Below are 16338 nucleotides of genomic sequence, written 5' to 3' on the forward strand. Positions count from 1 at the left end.
TAGATGGGACTACTGTGTGCCCCTTTCCTTGAGGCCTTGTTACTTTTTTTTTATTATTTTGAGATGCAGGGTTGGGGTTATGGCTCAATGGTATTGTGTTTACCTAGCATGTCAAAGCCCTGGGTTCAATCCCCAGCACTGCAAAAAAAAAAAAAAAAAAAAAGAAAGAAAGAAAAAGAAAAACTCAGGTGCAAGACCTCAGATTGTATGCCTCTCTGAACTTAACCCTTCAGCCCAGGCTCCTTTGGTCCTGCAACCTTGTTGCTGCTGTTTCTGAGACTTTCTGTGCTTCTCTGTGTGCAGGTCTCCAGCAGGTATAATTTTCTCCTGCCTGCATTTAATGTTTGTTTAGTGTAGGTCTGCCTACGGAAATTTTTTCTGCTTTTGTGTGTCTGGAAACAGTCTTTATTGCACCTTTGTCTTTGAAGGGTATTCATGGTTGGTGTAGAAGTCAGGGTGATACCTCTTTCTCCAGTGCTTCAAGGATGCATCTCACTGTCTTCTCAGCTACACTATTCCAGTGAGCAGTGTGATGTTGTCTTGTTTTGAATTCTGGCAGTGTTTAAGATTTTTTCCATCTGATTTTGATTGTGACAGGCCTTGGTGTAGTGTTCATGTTTCTTATGCTTGAAGTTCATCAAGCATTTCCCAGATTAAGGTATGATTAATATTGGATAAAATTCACTCTTTTACAGTAGATAAATCAAGCCAGCTGTGGTGGCACATCTCTAATCTTGTGAGAAATAGAAAGTCTGGTTTCAGAATATAGCATTTAACTTTAGTTGGATCTAGTTATAACCATTTTAATTACTAGTCCTTACCTTTGTTATCCCAATTTTAAAATTAGCTAATCATGTAGATTGTACCTACCCCTGAGCTCCTCCAAGCAGCACTGTGTCGGAGATAAAAGCTGCCCACCAGGTTCCATTCATGGTCTTCTAGCAGGAGTAAATGCCTTGCCCACCCACTTTCAAGTGTCTGATTTCTTTTTCTTTTTTTTGGGGGGGGGAGGGGGTAGGAGTACCAGGGATTGAACTTAGGGGCACGTTACCACTGAGCCACATCCCTAGCCCTATTTTGTATTTTAATTTAGAGAGAAGGTCTCACTGAATTGCTTGGCACCTTTTTTGCTGAGGCTGGCTTTGAACTCACAATCTTCCTGTCTCAGCCTCCCAAGCCACTGGGATCACAGGCATGCACCCTACGCCCAGCACATGTCTGATTTCTTGTGACACCTTGGTATTTCTAACAATCCCAGTGACTCAGGTGACTGAGGCAGAAGGACCACAAGTCCAAGGGAAGCCTGGCGGACTTAGTGAGACCCTGTATCAAAATAAAATAAGAAACGTGGTGTGGGTTGTAGCTTAGTGGTACAGTACTTGCCTAGCACGAGTGATTTCCAGCACCCAAAAAAAGGTGGGTGGGGAGCACTGGGGTAGAATGCCCCTGGGTTCAATTCACAGCACCACAAAATAAATAAAGTATACTGTTGGGCAGTTTTTAGTCTGTTCCTGGCTTTTCAGCCCTCACTGTGATCTTGATATTCTCCTGTTACTAGTGAGGGGATGCTGTGCCCATCAGCCAGCCATCCCTGATTCCCTGCCCTCCCTAAGCAAGCTCTTTTTTTTCCTCTGAAGACTTGGTTTTCTACCTTTTCCCTTTCTACTTTCCTCTCTCTGGAAATTAGAGGTAAATGGAGTATACAGTGTATGGTCTTCTGAAACTTGGCTTTCACTTGGTATGGGACTTCCATGTTGTAGTATGGATGTACTGAAATCTTTTACCTTTTATCTTATTATTATTTTTATTTTTTATAACCAAAGATTGAACCCAGAAGTGCTTAACCACTGAGCTACATCCCCAGCCCTTTATTTTTTGCTTAGAGACAGGTTCTCGTTAAGTTGCTTAGTGTCTTACTAAGTTGCTGAGGCTGGCTTTGAACTTGTGATTCTCCTACCTCGGCCTCCTAAGCTACTGGGATTATAGGCATGTGCCACTGTACCCAGCTCTTTCACCTTTAAAATTTTTACCTTTTTACATTTTTAAATTGGATTGTTTCAGTTGTTACTGTTGTGTTTGTTTTATTACTATGTTGTATCGAGTGTTTTTTTTTTTTTTTCTTTTTCTTTTTCTTTTTTTTGAGGGGGGTATCAGGGATTGAATTCAGGGATACTTGACTGCTGAGCCACATCCCCAGCCTTATTTTATATTTTATTTAGAGACAGGGTCTCACTGAGTTGCTTAGCATCTTACTTTTGCTGAGGCTGGCTTTGAACTCACAATCTTCCTGTTTCAGGCTCCCAAGCTGCTTGCATTACAGGTGTGCACCACCGTGGTGCTGGGGATTGAACCCAGGGCCTTGTGAATGATAGGCAAGTGCTTACCACTGAGCCACATTGAAGCCCTAAGTTCTTTATGTATATTCTGGATATAAATCCCTTATCAGATGAAATACAAATGCTTTCTCACATTCTGTGTGTTGTCTTTTCACTTTCTTGACTATATTGCATGTAGCATAAATATTTTTAATTTTGCTTGTTAAAATTATACATCAAATTGATCTTCTTTTTGTGATCATGCTTCAGGTGTCATATCAGAATTCTACCTTGACTCAGTGCTGTTAACATTTGCTCCTGTATTTTCTAAAGTTTCATTGTTTAGGACTGTGGCTGTTTTTTTTTTTTTTTTTTTTTTTTAACTTTTATTTTATTTATTTATTTTTATGTGTGATGCTGAGGATGGAACCCAGGGCCTGGTACATGCTAGGCGAGCTCTCTACCACTGAGCCACAACCCCAGCCCCAGGGGCTGGTTTTAAGTTAGTGCTTGCACATGATATGAGGTGGGGACTCACCTCCTTCTTTGGTGTGTGCACATCTAGTTGTCCCAGCACCACTGATTCTTCTTACCCCTCTGAATGTCTTGGCATGCTTGTTGAAAATCTGTGGATCGTCATTGTGAGGGTTCATTCTGGACTTGGATCTTCTATGCTGGTCTGCATGTCTTTCTGCAGTACCACACTGTTCTGACAACTGCAGCTGTATCTGTTTTGAAGTTGGAAAGTGTTAGTCCTGTCTTCTCCTTTTCCAAACAGTTTTGACTATGCTTACTTCTTTGTGCTTCTATATGAATTTTAGGATCTGCCAAAAAAACAGCTGGCATTTTGATAGGGCATCGATTCAATTTGATCAATTTGAGGAATGTTGTCATCTTAATATTTAGTTGTCTTATCTGTGTGGGTGAGATATCTTCTATTTTTTTAGGTCTTTAAAGTTTTTCAGCAGTGTTTCAGTATGCAAATCTTGCACTTCTTTTGTTAAACTCATTTCTAAATGTTTTACTTTTTTTGCAGTACTGGGTATTAAGCCCAGGCCTTTGTGTGTGCCAACTCCACCCCTGAGCCCTGTTTTATTATTTTTGGTTGCTATTTTAAGTGGAATTAATTTTAAGTTTTATTTTCAAGTTGTTGATAATGTGTGTGCATGTGCACCATACCAGTAGTTTAACGCAGGGGCACTTTACCGCTGAGCTACATACTCAACCTCTTTTTTTTTTTTTTTTTCTTTTTTTAATTTTGAGACAGAGTCTCACTAAGTTGCTTAGGGCTTCACTAAGTTGCTGAGACTAAAAAAACTTGAACTTGCAATCCTCCTGCCTCAACCTCTCATCTTGCTGGGATTATAGGCATGCACCACCATGCCCAGCCCCAGTTCTCCCTCCCCTCTCTCCCTTTCTTTCTTCCTTTCTTTCTTTCTAACTCAGGGGTACTCAATCACTGAGCCATATCCATATTTTATTTAGAGATAGGGTCTCAATGAGTTTCTTAGGGCCTGGCTAAATTGCCGAGGCCGGCTTTGAACTCAGGATCCTCCTACCTTAGTCTCCCAAGCTGCTAAGATTATAGGTGTGTGCCACCGCACCCGTCTAGTTTCTCTATTTCTTTAAGATCACTTACCTTTTTTTTCGATAGTGTCTAACCTACTCTTTATTTCTTAAGGTGTATTTTTCATCTTGGATCTTTTGGTGTCCATTTCTAGAAATTTAGTTTTGGTCTTTTCTTTCATGTCTCTGCCTGATTCTGGACACGTGGAGCGTAGTCACAATGCGTGTTTCAGCATCCTTGTCTGCTGCTTCTGACAGCTGTCATATGGCTTAGTTTTGATGGATCTTCCCCTTCTTGTTGTGGAATTACGCACGCCTGGTTTGTTGCTAAATATTGTGAGGCTGACCTTGCTGGATCCTAGACATTTTTACATTTCTTTAAATACTCTAGAGCTTGGTGTTGGAGTGCAGCTTTATCACTGGGAGTGACTTTGATTCTTCAGGTTTTGCTTTTACGTGTTGTAATTCAGTACCCAAGGGGTATTTAGCCTTGGGCTGATTGCCCCACCAAGCCTGGACCTCTCTGTATCTTCTCCCAGTGCTTTATGCCTCTTGAGGTATTTTAGTGTGGCTGGGTACAGTAGGCACTGGTTGGGGCCCTGAGTGTGGTCCCAGGGTTGCTCTTGTTAATCCTTCCAGTGATTCTTTTTGGATGGTGGCGCCCTGATTAGACTCATGGGTTCTCCCTACAGGGCAGAACTCTGGGATTCTGCTGTGTATCCTAATATTTGATTCTGGATGGTCTGTCCTTCCTGTTTACCCTGGACTCTCCACCACCTCTGCTCAGGGAGTCCCCTTGATCTGTGGCCTAGAAATTCCCAGACAGTGGGCTTGGGCACCATGCAGCACCCTCAACCTTTTCCTGTGTCTCAGTCCTCACCATGTGTGGCTCCAGCCACTGCTGTCTATGTTTTGTCCTGGTTGTCTGCTTGTGTTGGTAGAGGGTCTGCCTACGCTAACAGTGGCAGTGCTTTCCCAGCCCCAGGGCACCATGAGGGCTGGTTCTGGCCCTCCTGAGGGCTCACTCTGCCAGTTCTGTGAGGTCCTCATTGCAGTCCTGGTGGTGGTGGTACATGGAGCCGAGCCAAGCCAGGGTTCCCCAGTCCCCCTCTGGTGCACTTCCTTGGCCACAGTGAGTCCCATTTGCTCTACTAGCTTGCATTCTCCACCTGGCTGAGAAGAATGCTATATAAGGTGAGGGAGAACCCTGAGCCTGTGCCAGGGTGCAGGGAAACTTGGCCTGAGCTTGGCTGTGCATGTCCTACTCTCCTCACTGGCTGCCTCCTGCTGCTGTGTGTGCTGGAAGGGGACTACTCCAGTTTCCTACCCAGTCATTTTGGGTCGCTGTGTTTCCACAGTGCCCTGCAGGGAGAGCTGTGACATCCAGGTGACTTGCCTCCTGAGCAGTGGTCACCATTACCAACTTCCTACTATGTGCCAGACTTTAATTGCTTGTTGTATTGTGATATCTGACCCTTTCTTCTCCCTTCAAGTGCAGCTTCTAGGCACCATACTCCTAAAAGAGGTGCCACTTATGGTCATCCCTGACCTGAACCAGGGGGCTTTCTTTCACAAATGCTGTGCGCTCCCTTCTCTTCCTTGGTTTTTCTTTTTGTCTTGCTGGACCTTCCTCCACCACCTTTGTTGGTTTCCCTTTTCTTTTCAGTTTATAATAAGTGCTGGCAGTTTAGTCCTTAGCCCTTTTCTAGACTTTCTGTGCTTGCCCATTGCTGGGAATGTTTTTTAGTGCCAGGAGCCCTCAGGTGTGCTGTCACCTGTCAGGGTACGTGTGGGGGTGACTCCTGCGGCTTTCTACTTGCAAGCCATGTTGTGAAAGTGTGCTGTGCACACAGGGACATGTCTGTTAGGTGGACCCCTGGAAGTGGAGGCGCAGGTCAAGTGCATATGCTTTATTTGATGGAGGGTGTGAAGTTGCTAGCTGTAGAGGTCATTGTGTGTGCGGAGTAGTGTGAGGTATGTACCTGCATTCACCAAGTGAGCCAGCCGGCACACACCTCAGTGTTATTCATCCCCAAAAGATGCTAAAATTCTCATCAGAGTGAGAATGGACAGGCATGGTGGCACATGTCTGTAATCCCAGTGGCTCAGGAGGCTGAGGCAGGAAGATCCTAAGTTTAAAGCCAGCCTTGGCAACTTGGTGAGGCCCTAAGCAACTCAGCGAGACCCTATCTCCAAAAAAATATAAAAGAGGGCTGGGGATATGGCTCAGTGATATTTTCTTTTTCTTTTTTTATGGTACTAGGGATTGAGCCTAGGGGTGCTCTGACACTGAGCTACATCCTCAGCCAGCACCTACATCTTGAGTTGCAGCCTTTTTTATGTGACAGGGTTTCACTGTGTTGCTGCATCAATGTTCTGTTTTTTAATTAATATGAAGGTACTTATTTTATCTTCTCAAATCTTCAGTCATCATTTTTGTGTCTCCTGCTATGAAGCTTGGTTGGTTTCTTTCTGCACATCCTAAGATTTGCTTTCTTTGGGCTGGGGTTGTGGCTCAGCGCTAGAGGGGTAGCCTTGCACTTGCGATCCTTGGCACCACATAAAAACAAATAAAAGAGGGCTGGAGATGTGGCTCAAACGGTAGGGCGCTCGCCTGGCATGCGTGCGGCCCAGGTTTGATCCTCAGCACCACATACAACAAAGATGTTGTTTCTGCCTAAAACTTAAAAAAAAATTAAAAATTAAAATTCTCTCTCTCTCTCTCTTTAAAAAAAAAGAAAGAAAGAAAAATAAGGGCTTGTGTCCAACTACAACTAAAAAATAAATATAAAAAAAAAAGATTTGCTTTCCTGAAGCAGGAGTTCTTTTCTGATGTTGGTCTACCTGGTAGAAGGCTCTGTGATTGGTTGCCCCTGCCCCCTGGGTGTTCTGTCACACCCCCTATGCACCTGGCTCCCTGCCCGTCATATTTGCCTGGCTGGGTCAAAACATTTCCTTCTTTTGCCTTGAGTTCCAGCCCAACAAATACAGTTATTTTGAACTTATCTTTCACTCTTCCTACTTTGAAAGTTTCCTTAGTATAGGAAACCTATAGCCACTGAATGGCCTAATATAATTGCTTGTGCATAGTAAGTGCTTACTTAAAGTTCATTGTATGGATGGGTATGCTTGCATTCAGTCATTTCGGTATTTATTTATTTTTAAAATATTTTTTATTAGTTCTAATTAGTTGCTCATGGCATTTGAATGCATTTTGACACGTTGTACATATATGAAGTATAACTTCTCATTTGTCTGGTTGTACATGATATAGAGTTACACAGATGTATGTAATCATATATGCACACAGGGTAATAATTTCCAATTCATTCTACTATCATTCCTACCCCCACACCTCATTCAGTATTTATTGTATGGTAGGTGGCAAGGACAGGTGCTTCGGAAACAGGGCAGAGCCCTGAGCTATGCCTTGTGACACCACCGCCCAGCAATAACATGCTCCTTTTCAGGCGATTTGACTTCAAAATTCAAAAAACAGAATTTCTGTGTCTTTTTCAGGATGCTGAGGAGTGCGACAGGGCAGGGAGCGTGGCCACCTGCCAGGCAGTCATGCGCGCTGTGATTGGAATTGGGATCGAGGAAGAAGATCGGAAGCACACCTGGATGGAAGACGCTGACAGTGTGAGTGTGGCCTGCAGATGTTTGTACAAGACCTGGAGCCTCTGAGAGTGACATCAGGCCCTAGGACTAGTAGGCAATTCTAAAAGTCTTTTTGACATTCTCATCGTAAATGTAGTTGCAGTTGAACAGAAGGATTTCCTGTGAACCTGAATTTCTGTGAAGAGCGTTTTTGTGTGTATGGGTGGGAGGCACTGGGGATTGAACCCAAGGGCCCTCTACCATCGAGCAACATCCCCAGCCCTTTTTATTTTGCGATAGGGTCTCATTGATTTGCTGCCTGGCCTGGAATTTGCATCCACCTGCCTCAGACTCCTGAGTTGCTGGGATCACAGGTGAAGAGCTAATGAGGCTAAGTGGCTAAGGAACCCAGTATGTCACCTAGTGTCACACAGCAGGTGGCAGCATGTTGGCTGCAGTGCCCTTAGCTGACTACCTCAGTGACATCAGGTGCTTCCCATTCCCTGGTTTCTGCTGCATGATTCATTTCAGAACATTCCAAATACAGAGTTTTGCCTCCTTTGGGATTATTTTCCTCAGAACAAGTTTCCAGGAGAAGGATCATAGGGCCAAATTGATAAGCGTGTTTAAGGCCAGCCTTAGGGAGACCCTGTCTCAGAATAAAATAAAAAGTGGTAGAGCATCCCTGGGTTTAATTCTCAGTAGTACCAAAAAAAAAGAAAGTATAAAGTATTAATACAGACATGGCCCTCTGTTTTTAGCTTTTCATTCAGAAATAATAATAACAGATGTACTTTAATGTTGCAGAACTGCAAAGAGTTCTTTCATGCCCCTCGCCTCACTCCCTCAAGTTACCACTCTGCCAGTGTGCCTTGATCTCCTCATTCAGGGACACACGCCTGCACCGTGCTGCTGCTCCTGAACTGCTAAGGAAGCTTGTGCAGACGTGCAGTCCTTTGCTCCTCAACACTTTGGCACAGCACAGCATGTGTGCTGTTGCCTACCCTATAGACCTGGCTCATATCTCACCAGGCAAAGGAAAGAAGCAACTATGTTCTGCTTAGAACTGTTCAGGGCCATGTGCTCAGGCCAGTCTGGACCAGGCCTGGTCTGTCTGTATGTTTCAAGTCTGAATCTTGATTACAGGCTGCAGTGTCATAGGTCCCTCTTTGACCTGGGTCTCTGCACTATTTGCTCATGGCTGGGTTGAGATCCTGTGCCTGGCAGGGACATCAGGTCTCCTTGTGGTCACTGACCAGCTGGTGCAGGGGATGGTGCCAGGTCTCTCCTCTCTGTGGCTGCTCTTTTTTCCTTTGGGACTCGTAAGCATTTGTGAGGAGAAACCTTGAGACTGTGTGAATACCCTGTTCTCCCCAGACTTTGACCCATTATTTTCAGAAGCTGATAATGGCAAATTTGGCCAAATCATTTGTTTCTATGTAGTGTTTGCCAGATAATCAATTTGGCTGGGTGTGGGTTGGTGGGAGAAGACAATTCTGGGGATTGAATTCAGGGTGACTCTTCCACTGAGCTATACCCCCTACTTCTTTAAAACACATTTTTATTTTGAGAGTGTCTAAGTTGCCCAGACTGGCCTGGAACTTGAGATCCTCCTGCCTTAGCTTCCCCAGTTGCTGGGATCACAGGTGTGTGCCACAGCCCAGGCAAATAATTAGTTTCCTAAATACTGTTTGTTGTACATGTTGTGAGCTGCTGCTATGTCGTCATGGAGAGCAGCTTCCCACATTTTGCTATATGAGTGCTTATCCCTTTCCATCTGGGCAGGCTAAGGACTTTTCCCCAGCCTGTGGGGTCATGCTCCAAGGCCTGCATCTCTGAAGCCTGTGAGCCTGTAGTTTCAGGTCCCAGTGTGGCATGACCCAGAGCACAGGCACTGGCTTGTTGACCTGCATATGGAAGTTGAAATCTAGGTTCGTGGTGATGGTCTTTCAGAAGATTTTTATCATGTTGGAGCTGTGGTTGCAGGTCAGTGATAGGGCGTGTGCATGTACCAAGCATTGCCTTTGATCCCAGCACCAAATAAATAAATAAATAAATAGAGTATAAAGACTAATTTAATCCGAGCACAGTGCCTATAATCAAAGTGACCCAGGAGGCTGAGGCAGGAGGATTGCAAGTTCCAAGGCTGGCAGTAATTTAGTGCCAAAATAAATTAGAAAGGGCTGGGGATGTAGTTCAGTGGTTAAGCATCCCTACGTTCAAAAAAAGACTAATTTAACAAACTTTTGTAGTCTCTGTATTGAGTGAAAATTCCTTGGTTAAATGAAAGAATCCAGTACCTGGTGTCCAGCCCTCTTTATTCTGGACATAGAGTCATAATGCTTTCCCCCTTTGTCCTTCTCCTTATGGCTTTTGACCACTTCAGAGGCCCTTGGTGGATGTCACTGCAGGTGATGCCTATCTTGACTAGAGTAAGTACAGTTACTTTTCAACACTTTGTGATGTAAGAGTCAGAACTGAAGTTTCTTTTGTACCAGAAGTAGGGAGTGTTCTCTAGTGTCCTCCCCACCCTGGGACTGGCCCATCCACCCCAAGACCCTGGACACCTAGTTGATCCTGTGGGGTGTCCCAGCCATTCTGCAGACAGTTGTAAGATCAGACAAGGAGCCGGGCACAGTGGCACATGCCTGTAATCCCAGCAGCTGGAGAGGCTGAGGCAGGAGGATCGCGAATTCAAAGCCAGCCTTAGCAGTGGTGAGGTACTAAGCAATTCAGTGAGACCCTGTCTCTAAATGAAATACAAAATAGGGCTGGGGATGTGGCTCACTTGTTGAGTGCTCCTGACTTCAATCCCCGGTACCTCTCACACCCCCTCCCCACCAAGATCAGACAAGGTGGTGGAGGATCTGAAAGCCTTGTCACTGGCCCCATCTGCTTTGGACAGCAGTCACAGGGGAGACAGGGGAGACAGGCTTGCTCTGTCCATGTCTGACACAGCATGCAAGGCAGGTCTCTCCCTGATTTCTGTGGTGGTTGAGTCAGAGGGAGACTCCATGACAGAGGAGGTCACACCTGCTTCTTGTCCCCTCCCATTTCCACACACTGAGTGTCCTTTCTCTGGAAGGGCAGCTGTCCATCTGGGAAGGGATCTTGTATGGCCAGGTACCTCCCCTGTGGCATTTTGGCATTCATGGCTGAAAAACTTTGTCCTTGTCCCTTCTCCCTAGTGGCCTTTTACTCACCTCCAGATTTTAATCCCTTCTTGGTACAAGGGTACCTTGGATGTCTGCATGGTGTGGAAGGCAGTGATTTCTCTTGGGGATGGTTCCCGTGGTCCTGTGTGCAGTTGCTAGAGGACAGACATCTGCGCCTGTGCAGTGAGTCTGGTTGTCACGGCCACTGTGGCAGATCTATTCAGCTGGCTCCTGGGTAATCTGTCACTGCAGGTGATGGCTAGGCTCTCACTCAGTTCTGTTGTTTGATTCTACCCAAGAAAGAAAACCTCCTGAGCGTGGGAATACCTGGAAGCAGGCTGCACAGTGGTTCTGTTGGAGTGGGAGCTTTCCTTCCTCTTCCCTCTCATCGTTGTCTTCAGGTTTTCAGTGTCACTTTTATAAAGGAAAATATTTACCTTAATCTTAAGAAAGGAAACTAATGCTGGCGACGTGCAGCTATGGCGCGTGCGTGTGCCACATGGTGACTGGTGCCCTCATAGGCAGCTCCCAGCTGGCTTCAGCACTCGTGCCCATCTCTGCTGTCCCTCTCAGATCACATTTCTTACTAGTTGGCCTGCTGTGGACTTTCTAGCAGATGTCATCTAGAATCTGGAGAATCATGGAGGCTGGGCAGGCGTCAGCACCCTCATGTCCATCTCTCTGTTCTAGTGTGTGGCCCACAATGCCCTGGAGTGCGCACGGGCCATCTACGCCTACGCCCTGCAAGTGTTCCCCAGCAAAAAGAGCGTATGGCTGCGAGCTGCATACTTCGAGAAAAACCATGGCACCAGGTACGAGGTGATCCACCTGCCCCTGGCACTGACTGAACCCCTGACTCCTCTCTGTATGGCACTGGAGACCCATGAGTGCTTCCTTTTGGGTGAGGGGCCTGATGGGGGTGGTGTGTGTGATGACGACAGGAGCTTTATGGGACTTTGCAGTTGGACTGATCTTTAGAGTTCCATCTGAAATAGGATCATAGAGTTGAGAAACCAAGGCTTGGAGGAGGCTTGTCCTGAGGTGCTGTCTGGAAACTGAAGCCAGCACAGTTGGTGCAGCAGTGGTGCAGCTGTGTCTCGTCCACGCAGGCTGTTTTCACTTAAGCTGTGCTGGCTCTGGGTTTGGGCTGGTTTGTGCTCAGAGGAGGTCCTTGACAATTTTCTTTAATTGTACTCTTTAATTTAAAAAACCTTTTGGGTCTGCCTTATTGCCTGGAAGTGCTGATTAAATTAGTCATTGCAGTTTCTTGTTTTAAATGGGTAGTGCTCCAGGGCATCAGACTCATGTCCCCAGGGACCCTCCATCCATCCCTTCCTGGGGCCTCTGCTGGGTGGGTTGTGCTTGGCTGGCTCAGTGAGGTTGCAGTGCGAGGGCTCAGCCCTTGTTTCTTCTCTGTTCTGGCATTGTTGAGTGTCAGTCTCTTCAGGGCCCTTTCCTGTACTGCTGGAGCTCCCTCCCAGCACTGCCAGCTGTTTTGGTGTTTCAGAGTTAACCCTTTGAGGGCCATGGGACATTTTGAAATGATCCTGATGACTCACATTGTAGGTCACCTGGGCAGGGTAGTTGTGGGCTGAGACCTCTTGGCCCCCATGGCCTGAGCATACACAGCTGCCCGCTTGGTGCTCAGGTGCACTTGGTCCTCCAGGCCCACTGCCCCAAGGCCAAGGTGCTGTGGCTTATGGGCGCCAAGTCCAATGGGCTTCAGGGGCTTTTTCCAGGGTATCCAATCAGAAGGATGGGAGGGCAGTGATGCTGGGGTGGGAGTTCTAGTGGGGCATGGCCTTGCCCTCAGGCCTCACAGTGTGGCTTTGTATGTTTACTGTGACCTGCTGCTGAACCCCGCAGGGGTCATTGGTGAAGGGGATGTGACCCAGGGGCAGCAGACCAAGGAGAGGTACTCAGTGCTAGAAGTGTTCTTGTTCAGGAGTCACCTAAAAATCACTTTTTTGTAATAAGGCCAGAAGAGTAGACTCTTGTCAGTGGATCCAGCATGTCCTCCTGTTAGAGGTGAAAGGCCTTCCCTGTCACCTGATGGGGAGTTATCGCTGCCTCCAGGCCACACACTGTAAAAGGCCCTGCTGTTCAAACAATGCATGCTTTGTGGAGCCCTCTTCAGTAGTTGAATTTAGAACCTTTATGGAGAGGAAAGATTTCCCCACACTCTCCCCGTTGTAAACTCTGGTAAATCATTTATAGTGCCGAACTTTGGAGTAGTAACTGTCTTTTTGCTGCCTGTGCTGTGTCTGAGTGCCTGTGTGCTCTGGTTTATGGCCCTGGCTCTGGTGATCCTGATGTCTGTCTTTCAGGGAGTCTCTGGAGGCTCTCCTGCAGAGAGCCGTGGCCCACTGCCCCAAGGCCGAAGTACTGTGGCTTATGGGCGCCAAGTCCAAATGGCTGGCAGGGGATGTGCCTGCAGCGCGGAGCATCTTGGCCTTGGCCTTTCAGGTATGTGAGGGGTCACCTGTATGGCAGACCCCAACCTCTATGCTGGCTGGTGCCTGAGTACTTCCCATGCATGTGTTTTGGGATGGACGCCATGATCTAGATGCCCTGAGGGGCCCTGTGAGCATGAAGCCCAGCTGGGGAACTCTTACCTCCTGTCCCTATTACTCAGTGTGACCACAGGTTGATGTTTCAGATCCTAGAACACAGGGTCATATGTGGGCTCTGTGGAAGCCCCAAGGCCCCATCTGAGAGGAACCCTGTTGAAATTTCTGCTCTTGCCAGTCTGACCATCCAGCTGCCATGTGGTGTGCAGTATTTTTAAGTATGTTTTTATTTTTGTTGTCATGTATAACATCCTAGTGACAACAGGGTATTAGATGGTTTTACAGCACACTTCTTAGTAAACCATGGAGTACCATGAAAATGCCATGCACTCTTGCAGCCCAGGCTGCCCCCAAAAAGTGTGTCCTTCCACCAGAGGGCCTGGCTGGGTTAACACTTATCCCAGCTGCCTCCTGGAGAGAACACAAAAGAGGCAGTGTCCTCCCTACCACCTGGTGACTACTGCCCATCACCTCACACTGTTGCATGCCAGAAGCCCCAAGGTGGCTTTCCTTGCCTGTCTTGGGGGCTGCATATCAGGTGTCACTTGACTCTTGCTGGTTAGACTTTGTCCAGCTCTAAGGACACATCGAAGTCACTGTTTGCATGTCCATTAGACTCTGGATTGTTGGGGGGCCCTCTCCACGCAACTCAAGGCACCCTGCACCTCTGTCTGCTCACGTGAACACACTGGGGCAACAGGAAGAAGGAAAAGTAAGGTCATGTGTAGTGAGTTCACACATGCAGAATGTGAATGACCCACTCAAGAGTGTGAGAGGGCTGTGAAGGATTCGGGTGGATCCTGGATGTGCCTCTGAAGCCTTTAGCATTGCTTCAGTGCTGTGGGGCCTTCCTCTGCACAGAATAAAGGTGGAGCATGTGTTTTCAGGTGAGCTCCGGTTCTTGCCTGGAGTCTACTGTCCTTGCCTTGCCTGGAAAGGGCTTGGATCTACCAGTCCTGCAGGAGAGCAAGGCCTGGCCCCGTCCCAGGCCGTCTTTAATTATGTGTGCACCAGCCCTGCCACTGGTTCTGAACCCATCTTGACGTGCTGTGCTTGCCCCATAGGCCAACCCCAATAGTGAGGAGATCTGGCTGGCGGCTGTGAAGCTGGAGTCTGAGAACAACGAGTATGAGCGGGCCCGCAGGCTGTTGGCCAAGGCGCGGAGCAGTGCACCTACGGCCCGTGTGCGTAGTGGTGGGCAGGCAGGGTGGGGCCATTGGGATGCTGCATGTGCAGGCATGGACCTGACACCTGGCTTGCATGTCAGTGAAGAGGGAGAAGAGGAGAGCCCAGGCTGCAGCCCAGTCCTGTGTAGCTTTGCTTCTTAACCCCCCTGCTGTGAATCAGCTTACAAGGCACATCACATCCCTAAGGATAGACAGAGGGGGATGAGCCACAGTGTGCAGCGAGTGTCCCGGGAGTGTCTTCACTGTGACTCACACATGTCTGCTTACAGGTGTTCATGAAGTCTGTGAAGCTGGAGTGGGTGCTAGGGAACATTGCAGCTGCCCAGGAGCTCTGTGAGGAAGCCCTGAAGCACTACGAGGACTTCCCCAAGCTGTGGATGATGAAAGGGCAGATCGAGGAGCAGGGAGAGCTGATGGAGAAGGCTCGGGAGGCCTACAACCAGGGGGTGAGCCTCTGCTGGGACACCTGGGCTGCAGCTGGCCTGCCTCGTGGAGCCAGCACCTGACACTGGCTGTCGCCCCCACCTCCAGGGAGAATTGGAGGGCTGGTGGTCAGTGACTCACTCAGGCCCCAGTTGGTAGAATTGTAGGCTCAGGGACCGAGCACTGGTCCCCGCTCTGAATTTAGTGCTTTTTCCTCTGCAGAGCTACACACCCTGTGCCCAGGACCTGTGGGGTGCAGTGCACAGAACATGTAGTACATGTGCTCCGTGTGCATAACACAACCACAAATGTAGAACACATGCTCTGAACACACCTGTACATCTCCCACACACCCCATACTCGTGTATGTCTATAACCCCTCAGCATGTCTATAAACCCTCGGGGAGCATGAGGTGCCATCTCTGGACACAGCTCTGAGGTTCTGTCAGGTGGAGCACGCCTCTGCTATTTTGCAGTCCTTCCCGGACACTATCTGAGCATCTCTCTTGCTTGGTTTGTTGGCCACAGTTGAAAAAGTGCCCTCATTCCACACCCCTGTGGCTCTTGCTCTCCCGGCTGGAGGAGAAGATTGGGCAGCTGACCCGAGCTCGGGCCATTTTGGAGAAGTCTCGCCTGAAGAACCCCAAAAATCCTGGGCTGTGGTGAGTGTTGGCTGTTGACCAGCTTGCCATTTAGAGGGCTGTCCTCACAGTGGGCCTAGGCAGCAGGACCGGCCTATGGGTGCTGTTTAACATGCTCTGATAGAGGGTGCCCAGGGAGCCAGGGGTTAGTGATGGGCTGGGGAGTGGAGCTGAGCAAACACACTGCACAGAAGAGGGGACACAGGCAAGAGTTTGCCAGGGGAAGGGTGGTGTCCTGCCTGGAGAGCTGCAGGGCTCTGCTCAGTGTGAGAAACCTGAAAGGACCCAGGGTGGGCACACACTCCCTAGTCTTTGTCCTATCCTGCATCTTCACTTCATTTGGAGCAGTGGGAATCCAGGGCTCGGCAGAGACAGCCGCCTCTTGTGGATGAACTCTGCCCTGCAGCTGCTGCTGTTCCTGAGCCTCCAGGGGCCAGCAGGGGTTTGTGCTGCAGGTAGATGAGGCTTGGATGTCCCTGGGCTTGTCTCTTCAGGTTGGAGTCTGTGCGGCTGGAGTACCGAGCAGGGCTGAAGAACATTGCCAACACACTCATGGCCAAGGCGCTGCAGGAGTGCCCCAGTTCTGGTAAGGGGCTTCTGGCTGGCTCTTGGGGGCCTGTATATGGCTTACTTTGTTCAAGTTTCTCTGGACTTGGTAATTAAGATGTTTGGACTGAATTCCCAGTCTCAACATGGAAGAGTTTGATTTCATGATCTGAAGTGCTGCCATTTATTTTTCTTTCAAGATTTAACTTACTGTTGGGTGCGGTGGTGCATGCCTGTGATCCCAGAGACACAGGAGCTGAGACAGGAGGATCACAAGTTTGAGTCTCAAAACAATCAAAAGGGCTAGGACTCAGTGGTAGAGCACCCCTGGGTTC

General features: G+C 47.9%; 1 protein-coding gene across 1 annotated transcript in view; it reads left to right on the forward strand.

Annotated features, from left to right (window-relative positions):
- Prpf6 (pre-mRNA processing factor 6) overlaps window positions 1-16338 on the forward strand; it is a 46580-nt gene that overhangs the window by 24899 nt on the left and 5343 nt on the right. The window contains exons 12-18 of the mRNA XM_076852178.1: window positions 7401-7523; window positions 11327-11448; window positions 12964-13102; window positions 14271-14390; window positions 14663-14839; window positions 15345-15478; window positions 15952-16043. Of these exons, the coding sequence (XP_076708293.1) occupies window positions 7401-7523; window positions 11327-11448; window positions 12964-13102; window positions 14271-14390; window positions 14663-14839; window positions 15345-15478; window positions 15952-16043 (907 nt within the window). The remainder of the gene's footprint in view (window positions 1-7400; window positions 7524-11326; window positions 11449-12963; window positions 13103-14270; window positions 14391-14662; window positions 14840-15344; window positions 15479-15951; window positions 16044-16338) is intronic.

Source organism: Callospermophilus lateralis, chromosome 3 (genome assembly GCF_048772815.1).
Source record: "Callospermophilus lateralis isolate mCalLat2 chromosome 3, mCalLat2.hap1, whole genome shotgun sequence".
In the NCBI taxonomy this organism is placed as follows: Eukaryota; Metazoa; Chordata; class Mammalia; order Rodentia; family Sciuridae; genus Callospermophilus; species Callospermophilus lateralis.